The following is a 27372-nucleotide window of genomic DNA, read 5'->3' as shown; positions in this document are numbered from 1 at the left end:
CCCCCATTCTTATTAAAACACGGTTCTCTCAATATTCTGATTATCCTTAAAAATAATAAAACCCAGCAACTGCATTCAGCCTATCGGCTGCAGAAGCATGTTTGGATGTGAAATGAAAAAGAGAGTGTAAATAGGCTGTCCACAGTGTTCTGCATGGTGGCAGGCATTCCCTTAGGCTGGAGGCTGCAGCTGGGCAACATCCTCCAATGGAAAAGTCACTTAGGCTGGATGACTACTCTTTAGGCAGAAACGGGTTTCCAAACTTTGCTCAGTGGCATGGGAGAATACATGCTATTTGTATATTTTCTGTGTACTGACAAAGAGAGAGCTGTGAGGGAGTAAATCGGCTGTGGAAGAATAGAAGATTGAAGAGCAGCATCCTAAAAGAACACAATTCTCAACTTTTATTGAATATTTTAAAATCAAGATACGTTTTTTATTACATTTAATACTGTTCTCCATTTGTAGGCCAACATCTCAAATTTCAACCTCTGTTCCAGAGTCTTGCAGAAATTGTGAGAACTCATTGACACATCATACATTTAAAGGAATTCAGAGAAATATCATAGCATAGGCCAGTCAGTAAACTTCGTTGCCCCTCCTTTTTTAATCTTGGTTTCTTGTAATGTATAAACTACAAGCGACAATAGTTACAATACATACCTTTTCAGATTTTTTAATTATTACAGCAAAACAGGGGAGTACATTCTACAAAAAAATACCAGGAGGGGAGCCTGTTTGAGTCTCCAAATCTTCACCAGGCAGCAACAGGATTCAGTTTATATTTTCTGTAATCATCCATGCAGAAAAATGCTAACTCTGTTTCGTGTGCTGAAAGGGAAAATATTTTACATATTTGGTGAAACGAATTTTCAAACCACAGAACACAATACTAACATTAATTAGGATGACAGATAGTGTGGTTCAAGGCTAGTTGCTAACATCCCTGATTTTATATCAGATCTAAATAACAAGAATGAATTTAGCTGCATATATTCAACATGTAGACATGTACTACATCCGGTGTGGGGTGAGGGGAGAAGAGCTCCTTTGGTTAAAACTAAAAACCAACAGCTATACAAGACTATTCAGATGGCTCTTCATGAGCTTAAAATAAAACTTTTCTTTATCTGTTTAGGGAGGGGAGAGTTCCCTCCCCCCTAAAATTAACCTGTAGCCATAATAATTTAATACTTAGAGGATCAGTAGAATATTTTACAGATCACTTTACATTCTCCCTCATGACCCATCAAAAAAACGTGCATCTGAAGAAGCTAATTTTTTTGCCCTGCCGATGATTAATTCATGAGGCTTCAACAATATGCAAAGTGAAAGACACAAATTGGCTTCTCCGGCAATACCTTCAAATGGCTCTAATTATTCACAGGGGATATGGCAGAGCTAAAGGACCCACAAAGGTTCAGAGCAGTCACAATTCTTTCCACCCAGCAGGTCAAGGACTTCCTCTTCTAAAACAATAAGTCAGCAACATTACTAATTCAGAGTGGAGGCACAGCTGACGGAGAGCCATCGCAATGAGAAGACATGAAACTCTTTTGAAGTGGTGAGACACCAAGTTCCACGCTTGCTTTTTAAAAATTAAACCTGAAGTTAATTAAGTGTGCCTCTACTATGCAGAAAAGGGAGGGGGAGAAGAGGCTGAATCTTGTAAAAAACTGGTGGCAATGGAAGCTGAATACCAAAACTTTACACCCAGTGTGTTGGGAGGGCAGGAGGAAACACACTCGGAAACCCTGCTGATCAGATAATGGCTGCAAGGGAAAAAATTACTACCAGAAATATATTCAATTATGAGACCTCTCCATATAATATTTCATTCCCACATGTAGTGTTGGGAGGGGATTAGGAGGAAGCTTTGGGCTCACAAGTTCTTTATTGTCCCCCAAAATGAACCAACAAACCACACTTTTTATAGGAATGTGGGATCTTCCCAGTTTATGTTATTCAGTTATCCCTGTACTAAAAAGAGCAAAAGAGAGAAGAGAAACTTGTGCAGATGCATAGAGGAAACTAAGGGCAAATTGTATTTCCCTTTCAACTACAGAAAACAGAGAGCTTTGTTAGCTTCAGACTCCTCCTTAAGTGTTGGGAAATGAGCTACCACAAACTATTTTAAGAATTTAGAAGAGTAAATAAAAGGGGTGGTATAAGAAGTGATGATGGCCATCGTTGTTCAACTAATCTCATTTTAAAAAGAAATTCTACAACATTCCGTCTTTCGTAGTTTGTACATAATTGCTCATCTAACTTTAGTGAATGGTTTCTCTGAATTGGAACCTCCTTGTCTGAAGGCATTATTTTGGATAAGGAAATGAGGTTTCTATGGACCAAGTAAATAGAGCAGTTATCCATCTCTTCAGCATCACGCTAAAATGCTGTATCATTTCTGGTTCAGAACTGGAAGTGATGTCATCGCATCATGGATTTTGGATGAATCCTAGAGCATCATGCAATGACATCGCTTCGGAACTGGTGCAAAGCCAAAAGCCCCTGCCATTTTCCCCCACCAATCCTTCTAGCAGCGGCAAGGTCAATCACCACTCATAATTATTCAGCTTCCAAGTCACCTCAGAGCATTAACCACAAAATGTGCTGATTGATTGCTGGGAACCAGGTCAACTCTGGTGGTTGATGTGCACTGGTATATGTATAGAGGAGCGCAACCCTACTGATTCTCCTGTACTTTTCAGCAGTTTCTGGTACCGTTGACCGTGGTATCTGGATTGCCTCCTTCCTCAGAGATATTCATCTGTCCCTATCTATCACTCTCTTCTGCCAGTGGGTGAAGACTTTTTGTTTTGTCTGGCGTTACCTCTATAATCCTGCATGCCGTCCCTATGTTTTTAATTGATATATCTATATTTTCAGTCTGGTTTTTAATTTGTTTTATGATGTGTTTTATATTACTCTATTTTTAGTTGTTAGCTGCCTTGGAGGCAAAGACCGGGCTGAAAGGAGGGATATAAATCTTCTAATTAAATAAACAAATAACTAAGCTAAGAACCCCTAATTGGTTGAATGCTACCATGCTGGACACCCCTATTTCAATCATCATAGCTATTTTCAGTATAACATTGAAATAGTTTTCACTTAATTTTTCAAAATTATTTACTGTTTATTTATTTACTTTGCTTATACCTCACCTTTCTCCCCAACTGGGATTCAAAACAGTTCTCATAGTTCCCACCTCTCCTCTGTTTTATTCTCACAACAATGTTATGAGGTAATTTCAGCTGAGAGTATATGACTGGCCCAAGGTCACTCAACAAGCCTCCACAGCAAAGTGGGGATTTGAACCTGGATTTCCCAGTTCCTTGTCTGACCCTCTAGCCACTACACCATATTACCTATACCAAACAGTTCAAAGTGCACACACACATGTACACAAACAAAAGCCACGCTGCACCCACAGACAATAATAGTCTATGGTGGTTTTCAGTTGAATACTGCTTTTGTGTGATGCTGGTCTTTTTCCATTAGCAGTTTGGAAAGTTTTTCTCATCCCCTTCCCGCCCCTCTATCAAGACATCATTAACTCATAATGAAATTTCTTGCAAGCTCTAATGCAAACAATCTTTCAGTCAAACATTGAGACTGATTAGTACCTAGGTCACAAGTGAGTTGTGGCATTTTACTCTGAGTGCCTTAAACTATGTCATTTTACCCATATTACTCCAATAAGATGCAATGACCACTCTCTCTACTTCTCCTCCTTAGTGTGGGTAGTTGCTGCTGTGCTGGACTTGCTATTATCTGCATGGCAATTGTTTGCACAGTAAGATGTTTGAGTAATGGTTTAACTAGATTGTACAAACATCTAGCAAACAGCTGCCATTGCACCACAGAGTTATACTCTAGACTAACAGACTGGGAAAGAACAAATAGATAAATTGTCCATCCATGCACAATCGCAAGTAGACACAACAGGCACAAAACAGCATAGAGTTAAAACACTTTTTAAAGCTCAGCGTGGAAGGGGAAAAAATTATTCATTTGAAATAGGATGCTGCAGGAAAGTTCTGATGGACCTGAGTTTGGTTCTATAGAAGTCATAAAGGCTCCTGGGTAGAAGGAATCATGTTAACCAACCCAAAGGGCTTGTCCAGGTCTGGTTTTCCTTACATGGCTTTAAAATAAGCTAAATAAAGATCAGATGTAAAAGGTCAAGTGAAACTCTAAAAACAGATCAAATAAGACTTTGTAGCTTAAAGCATAGTGATCTAGTACAGAAGATTAGATGAAGTGAAACCTGTTCTCCTTCAAAGCAAGGAAGTAGGAGTTTGCAGTTGATGTATTAACTAGATGAAGTAAGGCTTTGTAGTTTATGTATAACTGCTGCATTTACATAGAATGTGTAGGAGCGTGAAACTTGTATAATCATTACCTCTTCTGTAACTCACTGACATAGCTTTAAACAGTATACAATGTCTATTTGCAACCTAGCTATTTTGGGGAGAGACTTAGAGGGTTTCTCCATGCTATTAATGCATTAAAAGCTTCCTTCCAGGTTTGATGTCTTCATGTGTATCTTTGGCTTGTACATACGGAGGTCCTTTTGAGCTAACAGTTTTGTGGATCCCATGGATGGTCAAAAAGACAAGTAGGTACTAAATCAAATCAAGCCTGAATTCTCCCTAGAAACTAAAGTGACAAAACTGAGGCTATCATACTTTGGTCACATCATGAGAAGACAAGATTCTCTGGAAAAGTCAGTAAGGCTAGGAAAAGTGGAAGGTGTTAAGAAAAGAAGAAGACCCAAAACAAGATGGCTTGACTCAATAAAAGAAGCCAGGTCCTCCAGTTTGCAGGATCTGAGCAAGTCTGTTAATGATAGGACATTTTGGAGATCTTTCATTCATAGGGTTGCCACAGGTCGGAGGTGACTTGACAGCACATAACACACACACATATCAACATGCTTAAGTATACTGTTACTGGATTGCAGGCCAGTGAGTATTTCACTAGTCCAGTAAGTCACCAGAAACTAAACAGATCTTTCATTTGGAAACATCCCACACAGATTTCAAAGATCTCACTGGGATTGCATTATCACATTTCTTGCAACGTCTCAGTTGCTTCACTCCACATGTTTGCCAGACCTCAATAGACTGTATTTTAACCATGATGATGAACATTTAGACTACCAACACAAGCTATTGCTTGCTTGGAGCCAAAGCTATACCCTGCAGGCACTTGGTTTGCCAGACTAAGTTACTGTCTGACACTTATTGCTGTATGGAATGCCCTGTGGTACTTTCCTACCAGAAAGTGAACAAGCATTTTCCAACAGGAGCCATATTCTCTTGGACATGTGTCCCTCCGAGTGATCTGGGTGACTCCCCAACACTGCACTGTACATTAGTAAAAGAGATTCTTATCTCATTATGCGGCACTAGTTCCACTGCTTAGATTTCCAACCAAAACATCCGTTTTAATGTTACTGAGAAGACTTAAGTAGAGCTGGTACTACTAACCAAGGTGTCAATCATTTAAGATCACCCTCAGCAGAATTCTGAGCATACCTCCATTTGCATTCTGAAGAGAAATGTGTGGTGCCCTCAAGCTCAACAATTTGAATGTACATTGAGCCCATTCCTCCCCTCCTGAATAATTACCAGGTTGCGCAGACATTGTCAGGAATAGCATTTGCTTTTCAGTCAGCTATCCAAACATAATCAGCCACTCTCAAGATAATGATAAGTGCAATGAACCGTGTCTTCAGTCAATCCAAATGTGCTACCAACCTATTCCAGCTGCTTTGAGGGTGTTGTCCTCTGCCAAAATGAGTTTGTCATCATCTTCTAAACTCACAACGAGTTCATTGGTCTAGAAATAGGGGACAAGGGAAGAAGATAAATACGGGGTTATCAAATTAAGGGATGCCCCTATATCCTACCTATCCTAGGTAGACATCTTCTGTCATCAACAGATTAAATTTAGAAATATCTAAGGGAGAAAGCAGTCATAAAAATGTACCTTAGAGCCATGTGCCTGGTGAATAATCTTCATTGTGTCTGAAAGAAATAGCTTGCTTTGAGCAACAATTTGATATCAAGCATTCAGAACAGCTGTCTACAACCTCTCTTGAGTCTCAGGTACATTACATTCTTCATGTATGCTTTTTATCTTGCAGCATTTTTCCCTCCATAGTTTTCTTTCCCCTACTAAAAATGTGCAAGCATTACATTTTTTTAGTTGCCTGGACAAATCCTGTTCTTTTCCCATCAGCCACAACCAGCATCCCTTGCAATGCTAACAGCATGATCCTGTACCCATATATTCAGAATGAAGTTCAATTAAATTTAGCAGTCTACAAGTATACGCATTAGGACTGCAGCACTTGTTATTATGTAATAGCTCACTCACCATGGGGCCTGTGATGTAATGAGGAAAAAAGCAGTGTACAAGTTTTTCTAAGAAAGCCACCTATTCACAAAGTATAGGGGGGGAAATCAATGCAGAAGTTATGGAACTCAAAAAGGGGGGAAATGCACATCCTCAAGATTAAAGTAGTTGACGCACAGTTATGAAAAGCTATTCTAAGCATACTCAGAATCTTTGTATTCTTTCACATAGCGGTGAAGATTCATTTATCCCATCAACCTTTTGATAGTACTTGCTGCTGCTTTTGAAAAAAAAAACTGGGTAAGCATATCTGAGAATGCAGTTTGTTGCTGATAATTGCATTCTGGTTTCTTACTTTCAATTCATTTGGGTTTTATTATTGCTATACCCTTTGATGTTTAATGATGGAAGATATCGTTTTCAGAAAGGTTACACACAGAGCTTTAAAACAAACAGATCGCCCATCCATAACTTGGTTGCTTCTTGGTATGTGTTTGCTGACCCCAGGATAGCTGAAACTGGACTGAAAGGGTCAGAATTGAATAGCAAAGCATTAGAACTCCTCCTGCTGACTTACTGGAAACTATGACTGCCCTTGCCTGGAGCAGCAGAGTCATTTCCAGACCATACTTATTAAGAAGTTAACAATCAGGGATAGAGATTTGTATTTAAAAAAACCCCAGGAAGTTGAAATTTCAGGATTCTGATCCAGGAAAATATATAGTGAAATCAAAAATGTGCAGTATACATGCCTGCTTATTTTCAACACCTGTTTAAATTCTACTTCAGAATTTAATTCTATTTAATCTGGCAAACTTGGACTTAAGATCTTTCCTGTTTACCTCCGGTCTCATTCTCATCTTTATCTTATTTACTATGTAAATTATTTCAACACATAAGCCTCTCATTCTACGCTTCCATCTCCTACTTGGCTACCCTTTCTGACCTCACAATTAGTTGCTAGACATTGAAATGCAGAAGCACGGAGAAAACTGAGATTTCAAAGGATTGTGGGTCACGAGCAACACTTCAACATACGAGCCAAGTTTAAAAGGCATTTTAGGAAGATGATAAAAAATTAATACCCCAAGGACACCTCTGCCAATTAACACTGGAATGAATAATGTGTCAGCTAACACTGAAATGAATTTCAAAATGTACATCAACTATTCAGCTAATAACTCTGTGAGATAAAGTTTCACCAGCAATGGAACCAGAACGCCTGATCTTTTCCCTTTCTTTCCCCCCATCCCACCCACCAATGTCCAATTTCCCCTCTTTTGAACAGTGTTCCTGCATCTTCCATTTTAAGCCATTTAAAATTGTATTCTTTCAAAAACTTTCACTGCTTCTTTTTTCCTCAGCTAATCCAAGTTATTATGCAAAAAGGTACTTTTCAAATCACACCAAGGGCAAACATCAGGCAAGCCCCAGTAGCAAGTCTGACGAAACATGTCACAACTGAATAGTGCAAATAAGAGTGTCTTCCAGATAGCCTTAAAGTTCCAGTTTCTTTTCCCTCCACCACCTTCCCCCCCACCCCCCCACCCCCAGTCCATTGGTTCCTTGCAGCTTCATGAACAGTCCCTTTCTGTCCTGTCTTTTCTCTATTTGCCCCCCAATGTTTTTTCTGAAAGAGCTTGATTTCAAATTTTCCCGTCTGTGACGACTATGCCATTTCTCTTTGCTTCACCCACCTCATCACTTTGCACGATGGGCAGTTAACCTTTTTATTTAAAAAAAAAAACCCTGCATGCTAGTGACGTATCAAAACAGCAATATACCATGCGTGCGCTAAAAGACAGCAATGGCAACGCAACAAGGAACAACATTCCCTCTAAAAGCACATCCCTGAGATCTATGCCTGGGCACCATTTTCAGGCTCGTGTGCTAGGTTTCTTTCCATCACACAATCTAGAGAGAAATGCCAGCTTGTGGGAGTACATGGGGTCTCCTGGAGGGAAAAGGGAAACCATTGCCTTGCCATCAATCTGGGGTGAGAAGAAGCTTCAGGGTGCTTCTCATTCGCCCTTACCCCCATCGAGCCCAGCATGCCCTCCACAGAAACCACAATGCCCAATGGAAGGGACACCAAATAGCAATGGCCTGACACAGTAACTGGTCCTGCTATTCAAAAACTCACTATGAACTATGCACATATCCAGAATGCTACTACAAAAGCATTTCTGGGCATTAATAACAATTCCCAGGTGGTCAGGCGATTCTGAAGCACTTGCCTCAGTATTAACCATTACACACACACACACACACACACACACACACACAATTTGTGCATCATAATAACAAAGGGAATATAAACACAGCAAAATTCTTCGTTAATTAGCATAACAGGAACAGGACAACAAAACAGTGTAAGAATGCTTTGAAGAACCTCAACAATTACCTTCCAAAGCAACATCCCCTTAGACCTGCGACTGATCATAGCTATGCTGAATTCTTTAACTAATGTCTATCATTCAAAAAGGGAAGGAAGGACAGTACACCCAATTAAAACAACCAAACACAGCAAAGCAGCTAACCAATCAAAGCCCACAGAGGTACGCAAGGTATGATTTGCCAGTGGGGTTGGGGGGCAGTAATTGAATTTGCAAGTGGATTGCGTTCAGTAGAATACACCAATGCTCCACTAAAACAGCAGGGGCAGGAGGGGGGACCACCACAAACTGAACAGTCTGTAAAGAAAAACACAGGGAAGTTCCACATAAATACCCGCACTGTGCAATGATCACCCTAACCACACTATGATCGGAGGCACCCCAGGGGCGAGGAAAAACCAGATAGAGGCTGTAGTCTGGAAGATGCTAAGATTCCACACAAAGCAACAGCTTCCAGACATTACAAAAAATCAGCCCAGAACTATATAATTCATCCAGAGCACAACTAATCTAGGTTGATCTTGATATATGCAAGAGACTTTTAGAAAAAAATCAGTGAGTTGTTTTTTTTTTTAAAAAAAAGAGTCTCCAGGAAGTAAATACACAAAATTCATCGCCTTTCCATGAGAGAAACCTAATCCCTTTTGATTGCTTTACATCTGAAGAAATCAGCCGTGACTCACAAAAGCTCATATTGAAATAAATGTTGTTCATCTTTAAAGTGCAAGTGGACTTTTTTTTTTTACAACAGACCAACACTGCTACCCATTTGAAAAACAAAACTCAGCCTTCGTTATAATTCGCATTACCTAACTAAGCACAACCCTTCTCATTCCATTGAAGCCCATGAGCTTAGAAAAGCATAACTCTGCTTAGGATTGTACTGATACTTTCCTGTTGGTAGGCTTCCCCAAACAACTCACAGGTTGCCATGTCCAGATCAAAAAAAATGTTGCATAGGAAGGAAAACATCACCAGGGACGTGGCTGCAGTAATCAGTTAACTATGGGGTGGTCAACATTCATATTTTGACGGACCAAACTTTCCTGCAAATAGCAGTCTAAGATATATTGTCACATACATACTCACTGATGACTTAGGTCATATTACAAAGTTGGTAGCATCAATGGTAAGGGCTTCTCAGTTTCTGAACACACAAAGTTGTGCACATGTACCAAGGCATTACATTCAAAATCTAAAGAGGGATGTTATTTTAAAGTGTGGGCCCTTACAATAAATAAATATATGCCAAAACCTTTCACTCTACTTTGAATTAGAATTTAGTAAGGCCACCGGAGCCAGATAGAACTGCTCTCAATGGCCAAATCCAACCAAATCGAGGGCCTATCAACCACAATGTTTGAACTGGTCTGAGTTTGAGACTATGGTGGAGAACAGCAGTGAGGATGTGTGGCAACAGAATAAAATAATTATTTACTTTACAAAAACTATACCCCGCCTTTTTGCCCTCATAACAGCCTCCAAAGCAGTTAACATACTAAAAACAGACATGATAAAATCACATTTTAAAAACCATTAAAATCAACAAAAACATGTTATTAAAACAATTAAAACCAGAGCTAAAATACACATAACAAAACATACAAACAACAAAACACTGGGCGGGGAGGAGTGATCACTGAAGGAAGGCCAAATGAGGGGGGAAAGTCTTCACTTGCTGGCAGAAGATGGAAACAGAAAGGGACAGATGAGTCTCCCTGGGGAGAGAGTTCCAGAGTTTTAGTGCCACAGTCAAGAAAGCCCTCTCATGGGTTGCCTAAGCTCAGAAAGCTGGGGCCTCAGAAGATGACTGCAGTGGTTGCGTAGGTTCATAGAGTAGGCAGTCCTTCAGGTATGTTGCTTCCAAACCATAGAGGGTTTTAGAGGTCAACACCAGTACCGAAACTGCCTCCAGGCACTGGTTCAAGATTTTTACAGCCTCCCTGGGATCAGCTGGAAGCATGAGACAGTGCTAAGTGTCATCCACATATTGGTGACAATCCAACCCAAATCTCCAGATGATCTCACCCAGTGGTTTCATGTAGATGTTAAAAAGCATAGGAGATCAGAAGGAACCATTGCAGCCCCACAGGCCAAGGGGCTGAGCAGCAGTTGTCCAGCACCTACCCTCCCAGTAGAACCAGAATGACCACTAAATGGCATCTCCTAATCCCAGCCTGGAAAGGTGGTCCAGAAGGATACCATGATTAATGGTATCAAAAGCCACTGAGTTATCCAGGAGAATCAGCAAAGCTGCAGACCCTCGGTCCATCTCCTAGAGCAAGTCATTCATCAGGGCAACTAAGGTTGTTTCAGTCCCATAACCAGGCCCAGAAACAGATGGGAAAGGATCCAAACAATCCACCCTACCCAAGAGAGCTTGAAGTTGCCCAGCCACTACACATTCAGTCACCTTGCTCAAGAATGGAATGTTTGAGTTTGGTTGATAGTTATTGAAATCTCCTGGGTTCAAGGTAGGCTTCTTTAGAAGTGGCTGCACCGCAGCCTGTTTCAAGGCAGGTGACTACCCCCTCTACCAAGGAGGCATTTAATTACCTTTCAGATCTAGTCAATTAGAGCCTCCCCTCAGTGGATTTAAGTAGCCAAAAGAGGTCAAAGGTCATTTAAGCAGCCTCAAACCTCAAAGGATCCTTTCTACATCCTCAGACTGAATAAACTGAAATGTATCCCAAATAGCTGGACAAGTTAGTACCCTGGCACCATCTGATCCAGCCACAGCTAATTAGGAGTCCAAGTTGGAACAGATAAAAGAGATTTTATCTACAAAGATTGAGAGAAATTATGACAGCAGGCCACCTCCTCCCACAGGCAAGATCCCAACAGGCCTCTGACCACCTGGAACAGCTCAGCTGGACTACACTGAGCAGACCCAAGGGTAACAGTAAAGTGTTGCTCCTTTGCCACCATCAATGCCACAGAATATACTTTAAATTGAGCTTTTGCTCATTTGGTTGTTTTATCATGGTTTTAAGTAGCATTGTAACTCACTTTAAATGTCTTGGTACAACATGGGCTAAAAATGCTGCAAATAAATACAGATTTTTTTCTGTATTTCCAAGTAAAACAAATTTTTGAATGTAAAACAAGAAAAATTATCCTTAGAGCACCCCCAAAACACTAGGTTTTAGTACAATGCAGATAAATCTAGGTCAGTTTCCTGATTTTTCTTATTTTATAGTTCAGTCCTATCACCGTTACTCAGAAAGTCCCCCTGAAATCAGTGGGGCTTACTCTCAATAAGGATGTATTGCACGGCAGTCTTAAACTCTTATAACCTAGATAAGTGGAGAACCTAAATATCATGCTGGAGAAGGGGTACATCCTATTTCATTTATTTAGCTGTTAGATTTTTATACTGCCTCTCTCTCAAACAAGACCTGAAGCGGCTTACAACCATTTATTTGAGCCATGTCTGATATTGCAGAATAAAGTCACAAAATATCCACTGTATCCAACGCTGAAACTAGCAAAATGCTTTGTTAATACAGCTAATCCTTCATTTACGCCGTTACTAGACTGAAACCTTCACTAGATCAACTGTCCTCAAGACAGTTATCTGCTTTTAGCTTGTGTTATTTTGTAAAGCACAATGTAGACTATCAAATCATGTAAATATCAACAAGCAACAATATTATCAAAGCTAATAATAATTTACTGCTGCCCTATTTTAAAAGTTTTAGTTCATTCTCATTTGCTCTCTCTCTCTCCCTTCCCACCCCCATTACATCTTATAAAGTATTTGTCATATTCCTCCCCAGTATTCCTTCATATCCCACCCACTACATCCACAAAGACATGCTAAGCTCTTGTATACCCATAAAACGGTTTCTCCCTGCCTTCCTTTTCGTTCATCAGTTTGCACTGATCAGTTAAATTAGGTGGAAAAATTATATCTAACTGAAATGTAATGAAAGACACATACCGTATCTGTACTTTTTAAAGGGAGGTGGAAGTCCTTTTCTTAATAACACATCTAGGAAGGGAGGAAGCAGAAACAACTATTTTTACTTACATTTGACATGACAGAAAGGATCGTGTTTATGTACTAGCAGTGCCTGTCCAAGCACAGTTATACCCTTCTAAGGCCACTGACTTTAAAGAACTCTGATAGTGTAACTCTGCTTAATAACAACAACAACAACAACAACATTCGATTTATATACTGCCCTTCAGGACAACTTAATGCCCACTCAGAATGGTTTACAAAGTATATCATTATCCCCACAACAAAACACCCTGTGAGGTGGGTGGGGCTGAGAGAGCTCCAGAGAGCTGTGACTGGCCCAAGGTCACCCAGCTGGCTTCAAGTGGAGGAGTGGGGAATCAAACCCAGCTCTCCAGATTAGAATCCCGTGCTCTTAACCACTACACCAAACTGGCTCTCAGTTTGGTTGCACAGTCAAATCAGTGGGACCTACTACCAAGTCAATACAAACAGGACTGTGCTACAAGACATATAACAACACACCTAATGCTGTTAGGGTTAAGATTTCACAGTTGTGCACAATGTAACCCAAAATCTGTCATTAGCTATTTCTGTCCTGATGCTTACCTTCAAAAGCATCAGAAACCTTATCTAACCTTATTGGTAGAGCTGAGAATATGCAGTTCTAATAATAACTGAGCAGCAGAATGGAACCTTAAGGATTTGTGTAGTTGTGCCTACCCAACCCACAGTAAGGAGATGATACTATCACAAAGCAAATACCTCAAATTTCGACGACCTCACTGCACTCCCACAGCGTTCCCTGGCAAATATGGCAGCAAAGGAACAGTTTCTTACCATTCTTCACAAATGCAATAAACTCCTTTACAGTCTGATCCAGGTTAACACCAGGATATACAACTGGTTTGAAATTTCGGTGCTCAAAGGAGCGAACCAGACGAACTGTAATGGTCACGCCTTCAGATGACATGTGACTCAACCAGAAGTCACCTAGAAGGCACACAATATCAAGTTATTTATTTTGAAGCACTGTTAAGAAATAAGAGCCAAATCTAAGATACCAGTAAGGTTCTTGAACATACTAAGCACAAAAATGTAAGTTCATGTTCTGAGCAAAGAAAATCCAAATTCTGCAAGCAAAAGATTTAATAAATTCAGTATGCAAATTCAATTTTTAATAAATTCAGTACGCAAATTCAGCTGTTGCAATTTCTTTAGAATTTAGGGCTCTTTGGGAAAGGATTCTCATAAAAAGAAAGAAAACTATAAAGAACAATAAAGGACAGGACTACTGAAAGGAAAATATTGGTGGAATATAGAAATACTGTGGATATTATAGAAGCCTCAGATTTTGATTAGTGCAAGTTCTACCCACCCATCCAAAAACCTATTTTCTGATCTTTCTCCATTACCACACAAAAAGACTTCAGAGAGACTGTGTAATCCTGCGCAGAGTCACTCCCCTCTAACTACAATGGTGCTAGACTGGAGTAACTCTCCACAGGATTACACTGAGATGCAGGGCTAAGGTTTCTTACTGAGCAGCAAATAATTACACAGGTATTCAATTTAAGCATTTTGGTACTAGAGAAATATACCTTCCTCATTTTAATTTTAGTCCATACCAATGCCAAGGGTTGAAAGTGTTTACAGTTTATAACCAGCAAATTCATTTTTAAATCAAAGGCATCCCCCTACACAGAGCGTGATCCTAAAGCCAAAAAACCCCATCTTTCAACAGATTGCCTTCCAGACAACTCTAGACAATACTCCTGTACTTCGATATTTAATTTTAAAATTTCACTGTAAGTATCTTGCACCCTCATATTTCAGTCCCCATTCTGAAATGATTTTGGACTGCTTTTCCTTGCAGACTGGAAATCCTAACATCAATTTGCTATACCTCACAATAAAGGGGGTAGCTTGAGTCAATCACAAGGAGCAAAACAAGGCCACCCACCGTCAAAGCAAGAGTTTCTGCAGATGGGGGGCGGGGGACGACATATCAGCCATGCAGTGCAATAGGATTTAGTGAAATTAAAGAAAAAAATTACAGGTTGGTGGGAACTGAGGATATTTCAGGAGGCATGCCATTTTGAAAACAGCTGCAGGTCAGTTGAAGGGGAACAGGAAGGAAGGGAGGAAGATGAGAAACCGGGCTACTCAAGCCCCTGAGAGTTTACAGAATCCCAGGGGAGGAGATGGGGGCGGTGAGATGCCCAGGTCATTTATTCCCCTTTGCAGTTCCTCAGGGGCTCGCAGCTTGTTCCCTCTAATAACAAACTACATTGCCAAGGGTGCACCAGTATTGCAGGAAAACAAGGCCACCTACAGGTAAGGTAAGGGTTTCAGCATACTCAGGGTGTGAAGAAAATATTACTTTGTAAATTAAAAAAATCAAAGAACCATTCCCAAAGGCAGCAGCCTGAAGAGGACTAAACTAATCCCTTGATCTCCATGAAACACGAAAACACAAAACCATAGGGCAAGCACATTAGACAAAAAAAAGAAGAAAATGAAGGGGGGGGAGTTGATCTTTAACGCCCCAGTTTATTTCATTGTAGCAGCCCAAATAGCCCAAGCTTCTCAGAACTTGGGAGCTAAGCAGGGTTGGCCATGTCCAGTATTTAGATGAGAGACCACCAAGGAAGACTGGAGTTGCTATGTGGAGGAAGGCAATGACAAACCACCTTGTGTTTGTCTCGCACCTGGAATGTGGATGGAGATGCCATGTCTCAGAAGAACGTTCTTCTTATATCATTGTGCAGGATAAAAGTATGCCTCCCCCCCCCCCCAAAATAGCACAAGGAGGGTGAGGTAAAAATACCCCCTTTCTATACTGCAATGAGCAGCTTCCTACTCAACTAACCCCCAAACCAAAACATCAGCACTATATGGCAGTTGTGCTTCTGCAGATGTTTAGGGTCAGGTGAACAGAATGCTACTCAACTAACCTGGTGTTCAGTTCCCTCGGGGTTTTACATGGGGGGCCAATTATTTAACCTCCCACAGCTCACTAGAATATTTTAAATAGGCAATGCAGAATACAGATCTACCTTGAAACCCAACACACACATAGACTGTTTGTAACTACACAAAATTAAGACAGAAGATAACAAACAATGAAAGAAAAATGATGGAAAATCACTTTTTATTGTTATTGTTTTAATCACTTCTATCACAGTTTTTTTGGTGTGTCAAACCATTTACGATATTTTTTATCATTCATCTCGTAGCTCAATAATCATACAAATTACGATTTGTCATACAAATAGCTAACATCGCCACCATTATAAGAGAACTTGGTTGATAAATCTGAACTCATGATGTAATGATCCAAAGTATCAGTGCAAAATTGCTACTTTGCAATGCGGGAGCAGAAGGATACAAAAGACAGTTCAGCCCTCCCATCCTAAGCGGAGTTATACCCAAGTCCACTGAAGTCAACGGGCTTATTAGTCTTGCCAGCCACCAGGCAAGGCCTGGAGATCTTCTGGGATTATGGCTGATCTCCAGACTACAGAGATCAGTTCCCCTGGAGAAAGGGCTGCTTTACAGGATCGCTTCTATGGCATTATGGCCCACTGAGGTCCCTCCCTTCCCCAAATCCTGCCCTCCCTAGGCTCCACCCCACAAATCTCCAGGAATTCCCCAGCTCAAAGCTGGCAATCCTAGAAATTACAAGAGTATAACTGCTTGGGATGAAACCAATATTCATTGCTAAATACCATATAAGCCATGTAGTAGTATAAAAACATTTAAAATGAATATTCTACGTACAGCGGAGGCTGTGTTTAGTTAAAAATGCGTAGCTTTGGGGAAAAGATATATTCATATTTATTTATTTGGAATATTTCTGTGCCTCTTCAGAATCCTGCTCGAGGCAGCTTACATTTAAAAACCACAGTATTAGAAAAAGCCATTTTTAAAAAGTAAACTTCCTCGTCTTGTAGGAATACAAACCGAGGAACTACCTCACCAAAAAAGCACACATTAATAATGGCATACTGCCGAATCTGTCCATGCTAAAATCGATAGCCAAAAGCCCTGCAATGCCTTTTGTTACGATACAACAGGTTTCGTGCCAGTTATTTCAACCAACACGCTGTTTTCTCACGTACTACTACATTCCGTGACTGGGCACTTAACCCTCACCGATCCACAGTCCTGCTCTTATATTTTTGCTCCCATTTGCCTCCCACCACTCCAATCGCCACCAGGTGGCGTTACCTTCCTTCGTCTCCCGACCCTCTCCCCTCTTTCGACTCCAATCCGAATCCTCAGATCCGCCGCGGGCGCTTTCAACCCGCCCACAACGTCATGCGACAGTCTCTTTTCCTAACCTCTTCGGCGGATAGCGCTTTCTCTTCGCCCCGCCCCCCTCGTCAGTGATTGGCTGTTGCCCAAACATTCGGCCATAACCTTGGAGCGTCGTTCAACTATTGGCTGTTGAGTCTTTGTGTTCCTCTCCCTCCCCTCTGCTGACCAGCGCGCGCCTCGCTTTGTTTCTTCTATGGGCATAGAAAAATGTCATGCTGTGGAGCGCGTGAACGTCCGGGGAAACTGCTGGCCGCTCTCTTTAGGAATTCCAGGAGAGTACCCGCGATAGTCTGCTGTGTTGCAGCAAAAATTAAAAATAAAAAGCAAAACAAAATTTTTAAAGCTCATAAAAATTTGTTAAGGTCGGGTTTCCTTTTAATAGCTGTGAAGATGACAGGCGGGATATACCCGAAAGACTAGGGTTCTCCTCCCCCCCGCCAACATACGGTCGAGAATAAAAGGAGACTGTCTTCAAGTCACACGCAAGTTACATTTAAGCACTGTAATTTTTTAAAAAAAACTCTTCTGCATAACCTGAGGGGGGGGGGGACAGTCCTAAAAGACAGGTTGTGGCACGAGCCTTTTCGAGCTAGAAGCCCAGTTTGTCAGACGTATGAGATGTTAAATTCAGGCGTCAAAGTTATATACAACATGCATCTAAGCATTTTAATATATTGATGTGTACCACTATTCTGAAAGCAATTTTCATAATACCCTCCAACAGATATGAAAACCATTTCATCGACAAAACATAGAGCCAAAAAAACCTCCAGTTGTGTCAGGATCAACAAAAGCCGTCTTGAAGAACAGTCACCCGCTTCAAATACAGCATTAGAAATGCAGGTCTCCACCGCAGTTTATTTATTTAGGCTGCTTCCACACAGGTTGGATAATCCACTTTCAATACTCTTTAGTGAACATTTGGAACTGCTTTTCCATGTGTGGAACAAAAAATCCACTTCCAAAGGATTGCTAAAGTGCATTGAAAGTGCATTATTCAAGGTGTGTGGAAATGGCCTTAATGTCATTTATAGTCCGCCTTTCTCACTGAGACTCAAGACGGATTATAAAGTACACTCGCAGTTTCAAGATGCACACCTGCGGCAGAACATTGCAGAGTATTGGACATATGAGCACAATGCTATAATCGTAGCAGGGAGCAATCCTAAACAGACCTACTCAGAATTAAGTCCCATTTTATTCAACGTCCCATTTTAGTCAACGGGGCTTACTCCCAGGAACATGAGCGGAGGATGGCAGCTCCAGTTGTCTCAAATCAATCCTATACAAGTTTACTGTGAAGTCGGTCCCACTTTATTTAAGGCAGCTTACTCCCACGTGCACGTGCATAAATTGCAGCAATTCGTATGCAGAGCGACCCCAGTGGGTTAGAGCGGCGTCACTCTACACGAAGGTTTGTGGTGACGAAATGGTAGCCGGGACTTGTAGTTTAAAAAGACAGAACATAAGATCTGTAAATTCTCCCTCTCCACAGGCAGCGGCAGAGATGCTCCTCAGAGGGTTTGTGAATTAGATGCAATTAACAATCCCTTTGAGGAGTGGGCTCTGTCTTTTCAAATTACCCTCCTGTGAAGGGAGGAAATTGACAAAGCCTTCCGCTTTTAAACTACGACTCCCAGTTATCATTGCGTCTCCCATTCACTTACACGCTAGCGCCTCGGGCTCTTACCGCTCAAATGGTGTCAAACGGAGACGGAAATCAGGAGGCGGGTATTCCACTATCATGTATCCCGTTTTTAAAATCTATTTTTTAACTAATCAAGAGAGAGGGCGAGGGAAGGCGTAAAAAAAAAATCCAGTCTTGAGATAAGGAATTCTGCTTCTCAAGCGAGGCAAGCGTGCTTCTTTTAAAAAACTCGTAGGCGCGCCTCCCGTCTCATCTTCCGATTGGCCAAAGCGCAGCAGTGTGACTAATCATTTTGGGTGCCATCCTGCTGCTCAGGCGAGGTTATAACAGTTTTCTAACGAGGTTTCGGATCTCCAGTTAAAGGTCTTAGACTGTTTTATGTGAGGGCCGAGGGTCTGAAAATGCTGGGCAACTCAGGATTGGGTAGGATAGAACAGGATTAGAAATTCTGTTTCATTATAGTACTTTGAAATAATCTCACCTCCTTCCCACACACATTCCCAACCGCAGCGTAAATTTCTGACAGTCAGCAAAATCCACACATTTCTGGGTGTTGCGCTGACGTTGTACTATAGCAATTCTTCACAACTGGGTTTTGTGCATGGGCAAACCAATACAGTCAGGTATGATTGACACAAGGATAACACAATGGCAAACATATTTATTTATTTATTATTAAATTTATAGTTGCTCTCCCGTAAACAGGCTTAGAGCAGACCACATAAATTTAAAAGACAAAATAAAACAGATCAAACCAGTAGCACAACAAAGACAACACAAGGATAGCAAGACATCTTTCAAGAAAGTGTGGTGCAGCGGTCCTTAAAGAAAGTTTGGGTCGTATTCCCAACTTTTTTGTTTTTTACAAGAATCAGTGTGACCTAAGAAAGCACCAGCGCAGATTTAGAGATTTATGCAGATTTACTCCAATCCAAACCCACTGGCTTCGCTAGGTTTAGACTGGCGTAATTCTGCAGAGCCTGTAAGTGTTCAGAATCTCCTAAGTGGCAGCGCATAGACAAGCACTGTTCAAAATTAAGACAGAGCCAGAGTTTTTTTCAGGGAGAACGCAATGGAACGGAGTTCCGGCGCCTCTTCAAAATACTCGGCAATGGTGCTTGAAAATAATATTATTTCAAAGAATCCCATGTGTTTCTTTCTCATTTCCTCTTGAGAGTTCCGCCACCTCTTTTCCCAGAAAAAAACCCCTAGACATAACTAACCCATTTTCGGTATGGCGTGTCTTAGGGATTTTTTTTTTCTTTTCCAGTCCCGTAATCCTAATAGTATAGTATTTCATCGTTTTGTTTGTTTACATTATTTATACTCCTCTCTCAGAGACTCAAGGCAGATTACATAGATTTATATAATGTTTGACTTGTTTTCTATATTTTATAATCCACCGGCTGTACAAGAACCAAGGTCTTTGCAAAAAATATCCAATCAGCCAGTTGTGTTAGACGGAGCGGTCCGTGAACAGGAAAGCGAGGTACCTTTTGCCTATTCTCGTGTTAAAGGGCAGTTCCTTCCCATGTGCCCCGCATATGGAGGCACCTGATTCCTGCGGTCGGGAACCGGAAGTAAATCCTGTGTAGGCCGCCCCGCGCCCTTTCCTTTTCTTTGGCGACCGCTCCTGCCCCTCCCTCCACCCGCTCTCCTCTTCTCGAGGAGGGGCTGCGGAATCGGGATTGGGCGGACGGCAGTAAGTCTCCGCCTCCCGTGTGTGATTGGTCGGCTTGAGCTGGGCTGATGCGCGAAATGGTGGGGGAGGTGGAGTGTAAAAGTGCTCCAGTGAAGGGAGTCGGGGCGTCTCAGGGCTGGTGCAAAGTCGAGCGCGTGCTGCTTTAATCATGACCCAGGTCAGTGGTTTAAACCCTGGAAGGGAAGGCGACGCGTACTTTTCTTTAGTAAATGGGAGTTCTTCTCCCCATAATATTGACTCGGGTGGTGCTCGCTTATTGTGGGGCTTATTTGGGGCTTTTTGCGCTCTTACACTCCAGGAGGTTATTTGCGCTGGGTTGTGCTTCTCTCATTCCCCTCCCCCTTTCCTTTTATGCAATTTGTCATTTTTTCCATCGTTTGCTGTGAGAGGGAAAAGAGGGTTTATTTCCCTTTCCTGTCTCTGCGGTGCTGGGGGAATAAAAACTGTAGTCCTCCTTTCCTTTTCGTAGCATTTTCTTAAGTTGTAAGCCCTGCAGAAGCTTTCTGTCGAGGAACTGAATGGGAGAGCCAATGGGAAGCTGGTAAAAATAGGTCACTGAATCTGTAGTGACTGCTTGGTTGCTGTGAACTCCAAATAGGAAGTATTTTTCTTTCAGCTACCGGTTTTCTCAACTAACCTAGACTCTACTAAACTACATTCCTTCAATGAGAGCTGAAACTTACTTAGGAAGGGCAGACTTTCAAGTAAGAACTTATAGACAGATAGTCTTAAGGGTTATAGTATGTGAGGAAACTCTGGCTTGAGTATCACACTTCTTTAGTGTTCTGTGGCTGATTAACATGAATGGAAAAATAATTATTCTTGAAACACTTTTGTTTTTTAAGTGCAAACCCAGCAATGCTTAAACATGCCTCGGAACATGTTAAAACTGGCTTGGCTTCTGAAGGAAGGGGTGTCTGGGAACGCCTTAGGTCCCTTTGCACATTAATGCGTTTTGTAAGAAAGTAACTACCAATGCTGGGAACTGTAGAGAAGAAGGGGTTCCCTGTGTAAGTAACTTTTCTGTTGCAACTAAGTAATGTGTAAAGAAGTTGTGCAACATATGAAGCAGCCCCCAGAGCAATGCAGAATTTCTTGCCAAGTGTTAATAAGATGACTGATTCTGCAATACTTTCCCACCCGTAAGTTGACTTATCAAGCTTCTAATCTCTGCTATCTGTCCAATTGTGGTCTTGAATTCCTGTACCTTTAACTCTAGAGTGGCCAGTTTAATTAAGATAGTAGATGAACTGAGCTCTGGCAGGGTTTTAAGGCTATGATGTCATTGGAGGAGGGTCTTTCAGACTTCTGTCAGCTGGTGATGGTGGCAAATGGAATAATGGATGGTGGCAAATGGAATAAGAATTGTTTTAATGTATTCACTGATGCAGGCAGAATTTGATAAAGCTGCTGAAGAGGTAAAAAAGCTGAAGGCCCAGCCAACTGACCAAGAAATGCTGGATATTTATAGCCACTTCAAACAGGCTACTGTTGGTGATGTAAATACAGGTATGAGCTGGACCTTTGTCATTAGTACTATTTAGCTTAAATACGAGGTGCTAGATTAAACTTCTGCTTGGCAAAGGGCATAACTTCTCTAATGGATGTGAATTAGCTCCATGTAAATGTCATAAGCAGGCCTTTAACATGTGTGCGTTAAACAGCCTACATTATGCATCCTCTTTGCTGGCTGGATATACATGGTCATAACTGGCCTACTAAATGAACAAGTGGATCTGTTAATGCCAGGTCTCTGGATTCCGTAGCAGCTTTCTGAGATGCAGTGCTTTGCCTGCTTCAGGGACTTAGAATTAGCCATGAGCAGCTTGAAGAAGTAACTGCTGAAACTGCAGCCAGATACCAATTAATCCTCATGAAACAGGCTTTCTATTGCTGCTTTAGTGTTGCCTTAAGAAATACGCCACATTACTGCAGGCTAGTCAGTGTTGTCCAGTTCTTGGAGAGATTTTAATACAGCAATTTGCATTGCCTGACTATTCTAGTTCCTAGAGTAATCCATTTTGAGAAAGTTAGAGCAACAAGCAGGAACACTTCTGACTGTAAAAGGCTGAACAGTTTGCCCACAGCTAGACATCTAAAATCCTAATAATAACCTTGCATGTATATACCACTCTTCTGTATAGATTAGTGCCACACTCAGAGAGGTTTATGAGTCTATGTCATTATTATCCCCACAACATTATCCCCTATGAGGTAGGATGGGGCTGAGAGAGCTCTGAGAGAGTTGTGACTGACCCAAGGTCACCCAGCTGGCTTCAAGCAGAGAAGTGGGGAACCAAACCCAGTTCTCCAGATTAGAGTCCTGCCACTCTTAACCACTACACCAAACTGGCTCTCAGTTATGTCTCTGCTATGAAACTGCCACAGGGTCGGGACTCTGCAGGTCAAAGCCAATTTGTGCAACTGTAGCGTATAAAAGAACTGGATGAAGCTGAGCTATTATCTTTTGCAGAGATGTCTTCTATAGACTTGAGAACTTGTCTTTAGAAGCTAGTTCTGTGGTGCACTCGTTAAGTAGGACTAGATGGGAATGCTTCTGTGGATGTGTTGCAATTTTAGAAGAAAATATCCACCCACATACATTCAAACCAGGCCAAAAGTAAGTTCTGTGTTGAGTTGCTAAGATTTTGGGTAACAGCCCAGTGCATGCTCAATACTTGTTCACCTTCATTCAGGCTAGCCAAATTTTTCCCCTCAAGAGGAAGGTGATCCCTCTATTAGAAGACAGAAGGGGGGGGGCGTTACAGGCCCTAAAAATATCTCAAACAAAGCATCTTTTCATAACTTACTTAAAACATTTACATGCTGCCTTTCCACCCAAAACAGAGTCCCCAAGTGGTGAACAACAAATACTAAAACATTAACTTGCAGTGGTCTGCCTGCATCTGTAGCACAGACTTTTCAAACCACCCAACTATTTCATGTTGAAGACGGCTGTTTCTTGAATGTGCTGTCATTGGAATAGACTAGCTCTATTCAACACTCGCCCATTGTCATGAGTAAGACGTAACTGGTAGTAGGCATAATGCTGAGCTTTCGTTGCCTTTCTCTGGTGACAAAATGGGCAGATAACAGTATCTGATGTAGCAGTCGCAGGGTTTAATTGTACAGCAAAGTGATAATTTATTAAAGAGCATGCCTCCTGCAGGAGCTGAAAACCAATTGCAAATGCCAGCAAGGCAACCCGCCCCGCCCCACCCTTTGTCAAACAGGTAAATATTGCCTTTGTTGTTGGTTTTTTAGAATAGCACTGCTCCAGAAAGATTACTTACAGTAATATCAAGAACTAATTAAAATGAGGTTGGATTGCAGGGTCTATGAAAAGACCTTAGATGTTTCATAAGTAAATGAAGCTCTTAACAGGATGCAGCATGTCCATACTTTGCTGCAGGTTCAGAAATAAATTGTTGATGTAAAGAGGGTGGCAAACTCTTACTAGTTTAGTGCTGCAACAGAAAGCAGCATGAGGTTCATCATGAGAATGTGTAGTTGTGTTCAAAAATTCAGGGCTCAAATTTCTCCCCTTCATCTAGAAAGGTGCCACTAGCATTCTGATCTACTAACCTCCTTAAGCCAGAGCCACTATCCAATAAATTTTGTTACTGTTTTTTAACGGTGCTGCACTTGCCTAAAGTTTAGATTGGGCAAGTTGCAACACAAGTTGGTTGCTAAACTTGTAGAAAAGCAGAAGAGCAAGTATAATTCCCTGATAGCAGGGTGAGAAGATTGACATGAATGATGGCCTGGGATTTCTTGGCAACAAAGCCCCTACTGTTTGGGAACATAATGGGATGGAGGAGGGAGGATCTGGAAGTCTTGGGTAGTTACTGTTGGCATTTGTGCTGGAGGGCAGGGAGCAGTAGTATAACTTTTCCCTGCTGGGATGTAGCTGCCAAGTAGAACTAAAGGTCATCCATTGCTTTTTGAGCCTTCTTGCTTGATGGTAAAGTTACCAGCCTGGCTGTGAAAAATGAATGGTGCTGCATATACATTATTTTGAAATGCGACTCATGGTTCTTTAGCTTCGTCAAAGGAATTAGGTGTGGGAAATAGATCAGAGTTGGGTGGGCTTCTCATTTAGTTGAGATTTGACAAAGTAACAGTGTTTTCAGTATATTTTTGGCTCTCACGTCAGACCAGGTATAGAAGTCCTGCAGTATGATTAAACAAGGGGAGGGAATCCATACTGGCAAGATGGCTTACACGGCACCGCAACTTTAGCCAGATGATAAGTCTTTGGCTCAGAACTTACATTACTGAAGCCACATGAGGATATGGCCTATTTTCTAGGGTTGTTGTAAAGATTGGTGAGCATTGTTTAAACAAAATTTATAAATCAAGGGTTTTAGTTGTAAACGGCATCAACCAGGTCTCTGGAGAGGCAGCAAATACATTTTCTAAATAAATATTAACGGGGAATAGTGATGTTGATGTGAACGCTAATTAAATGAATCTGTCAACAATGGAGAATGCCTGGGAGCACATCCTACATGTTATAAAGCAATACCTCAGATACTGTCATGACCATACAGAATACAAATGAATCTGCATTTGGGTTACTTTTAAACCTCTGTTCAAAACATGTTTCATGTAAAAGCAGTTTCAAAGTTTAGTGGATTTCCAGTAAGTGTTGATCAGCCAGTCATCTTGCCATCTCTATGCTGCAAATAATTGCTAGAACAATCATTTTTCAGCATGCAGTAAAATCTTGTCTATTTCTAATGTTATCACCCACTTAATTTTGATCACAGAAGATAGCGTTTTGCATGCTTGCTAGAAACTTTAATCATCCTGTAAGCCTCTTAGCAAGTAAAATTAGAAACCTCTGTCTTGAGGTTAAAATGAAATATGAAGGCCAGTCCTGTTTAATGTAGACAACAAAACTTGAACATGTGGCAAGGGGATTTCAGGCTAGATTCATAATCCTGCAAGATAAACAAATTGCCATGCACTAATTTAGGGAATGCATGACATTCAAATGGGCAGTTCATTAAATCAACTGGCCTATTACTGGTCAAAATCATTACTTGTATCTTAATTGGTCAGTGATGCCAGTCAATTGTAGTTTTACTTTGGTAATGTGGCTTTAGCTTGAGCAGTTAAGTTGCAGCCAGAGAAGAACTACTTAGGCCCACGACCAGAGTTCTTGCTTGCTGTGTTAAAATGGTATCTCTTTCAGAGCGTCCTGGAATGCTTGACTTCAAAGGCAAAGCCAAGTGGGATGCCTGGAATGCCTTGAAAGGTAAGACTCAAATGAAATAGTCTGACCACACAGGCACGCAGTAGTGCCTACGGTCTTGGAAGAACAGCCTTTAGCCACAAGCTGAGATTGCTCAGGTATCAAGGCAAACTGTGTGTTGATATTGAACATAAGGGAACTATGAACTCAAAGGTAAGCCTTTCCTATCTGTGCCCTGTGTGTAAGGGCTAAAAGCTAAATAGTGCCCTTGAGGAAACTGACCTTTTGACTTCCTTTCATGTACACAAGGGAAGGGGAGAGAGGGCAGGTGTTGAGGTTGGGCCGAAGTAGATGTAGAAGCACGTGTGTTTAGAACATTCAAGCAGAAGCTGCCAAAAGGAGGGAAAAAATCTTATTGTAGACTATTTTGCTGCTTCCTGATATTTCTACAAAGCAAAATATGGTATAGTAGCAATATATGACAGATGGTGGGTTAGAATCTTCAATTCTCACAATTTTATAAGATGGTATATAAAAATCAGATAATTGAATATTACATTCCCAGAGATTAATTGGCTACTTTCCCTAACAGGAAGTAAAGTCATATGAACGGTCATGCAACAGTGTGACAAATGCAACATGTAAAACAGTCCCACAAAATGCACCTTTCATTTGTAGCATCCTGACATACTTAGTATTTCTCAACTCTGTTATGCTTGGAACATACTCTACCTATTTGGCAATAGTATATAAATAACTCCATAAGGGGTGGCACTTAGGGGTGAATTTACTATTGATGTCAGCATCTTAATATCAATAAGCTGTCTTGGGTTTAGGCAACAAACTGGCGCAAGTGAGCTCTTGCTTAAACAACATTTCTCAACTCTGCTGTTGCCCCAAGACTAGAGGCCCCAAGCTGTGGAGGGAGTGGGAGGGGATGTTGATGCTGGCATGAATCAAATGCTGCTTCCATGTTGTATTTTCACCTGGCTAATCTCGTTTCAGGAATGTCCCAAGAAGAAGCAAGGAAAATATATATAGCAAAAGTGGAAGAACTGAAGGGCAAATATGGAATGCAGTGAACTCTTACCTGCAGCCTTAAATGAAAACATGCCTTGCTAATACTGTGGATAACTAAATGTTGTACTTACCCACTACTGCAGTGCCAAGAAGTGATGCCACTTCAGAATTTATAGTTGTGTAAATGGTCTACTCTATGAACTTCTAATGGTTAATAGAATAAAACTGTAAAGTTCATTAAAAAAAGAATAAAACTGCCAAGTTCATAAAAAAAGACATATTTTTGCTTTGCATGTAGCCTTTAGAAGGGTCTGTTACCAGGAATGGTCTAAATGATACCTGTTTAATATTGAACCCTACTTGTACACTTGACTGTAGTTATTTGACCCTTCCCCAAGGATCATACACATGAAGGGACTAGTTACTTGTACCTAGAATCTCAACAAAGCATAAAAGACAAATCAGCGGGACCATTTCCTCTTGGCTTAAGACATAGGGCCTGAAAAACAGACCATGATTGATGTTAACCAATGGTTTCAATGGAAGAAATCTCTGTGGGGTCTAGGTTGGATCCAAACTAAAAATTTTCCATCAGTGGAATGTGACTTTCCCTCCCGCTGATGTCTGCAAAATGCTGTTCCTGAGGAACTAGGGGCCTTGAATGACATGAGGGAGGTCTGCAGTGGGAAGAGAAAATTGGTGGAAATTGCTAACTTAGTCTGGGTCCAACCTAGAGCCTTGGTATCTGGTGCT

The 27372-nt window shown here is 41.2% G+C and overlaps 2 protein-coding genes across 3 annotated transcripts; one reads left to right on the top strand and one right to left on the bottom strand.

Annotated features, from left to right (window-relative positions):
- Positions 1–381: 381 nt before the first annotated feature.
- C2H2orf76 (chromosome 2 C2orf76 homolog) lies at positions 382–17039 on the bottom strand. Of its 2 annotated transcripts, none has more exons than XM_054972156.1 (6): positions 16960–17039; positions 13567–13719; positions 12706–12756; positions 5998–6035; positions 5766–5847; positions 382–831 (listed from the first exon to the last, which is right to left on the bottom strand). In XM_054972156.1, exons 2-6 carry the CDS (start codon positions 13697–13699, stop codon positions 755–757), a joined length of 381 nt encoding a protein of 126 aa, XP_054828131.1. In that variant the 5' UTR covers positions 13700–13719; positions 16960–17039; the 3' UTR covers positions 382–754. The 2 variants fall into 2 exon arrangements, with proteins under 2 accessions (XP_054828131.1, XP_054828130.1); XM_054972155.1 differs by lacking the exon at positions 16960–17039 and adding an exon at positions 16885–16907.
- A 3416-nt stretch (positions 17040–20455) lies between these two features.
- DBI (diazepam binding inhibitor, acyl-CoA binding protein) lies at positions 20456–26895 on the top strand. Its single transcript, XM_054972681.1, has 4 exons — positions 20456–20556; positions 21791–21908; positions 25600–25662; positions 26605–26895. The coding sequence occupies exons 1-4, from the start codon at positions 20548–20550 to the stop codon at positions 26679–26681; spliced, it is 267 nt and encodes an 88-aa protein (XP_054828656.1). The 5' UTR covers positions 20456–20547; the 3' UTR covers positions 26682–26895.
- Positions 26896–27372: the final 477 nt, after the last annotated feature.

This window comes from Eublepharis macularius, chromosome 2 (assembly GCF_028583425.1).
Source record: "Eublepharis macularius isolate TG4126 chromosome 2, MPM_Emac_v1.0, whole genome shotgun sequence".
NCBI lineage: Eukaryota > Metazoa > Chordata > Lepidosauria > Squamata > Eublepharidae > Eublepharis > Eublepharis macularius.
This window is presented reverse-complemented; position numbering and strand designations above follow the sequence as displayed.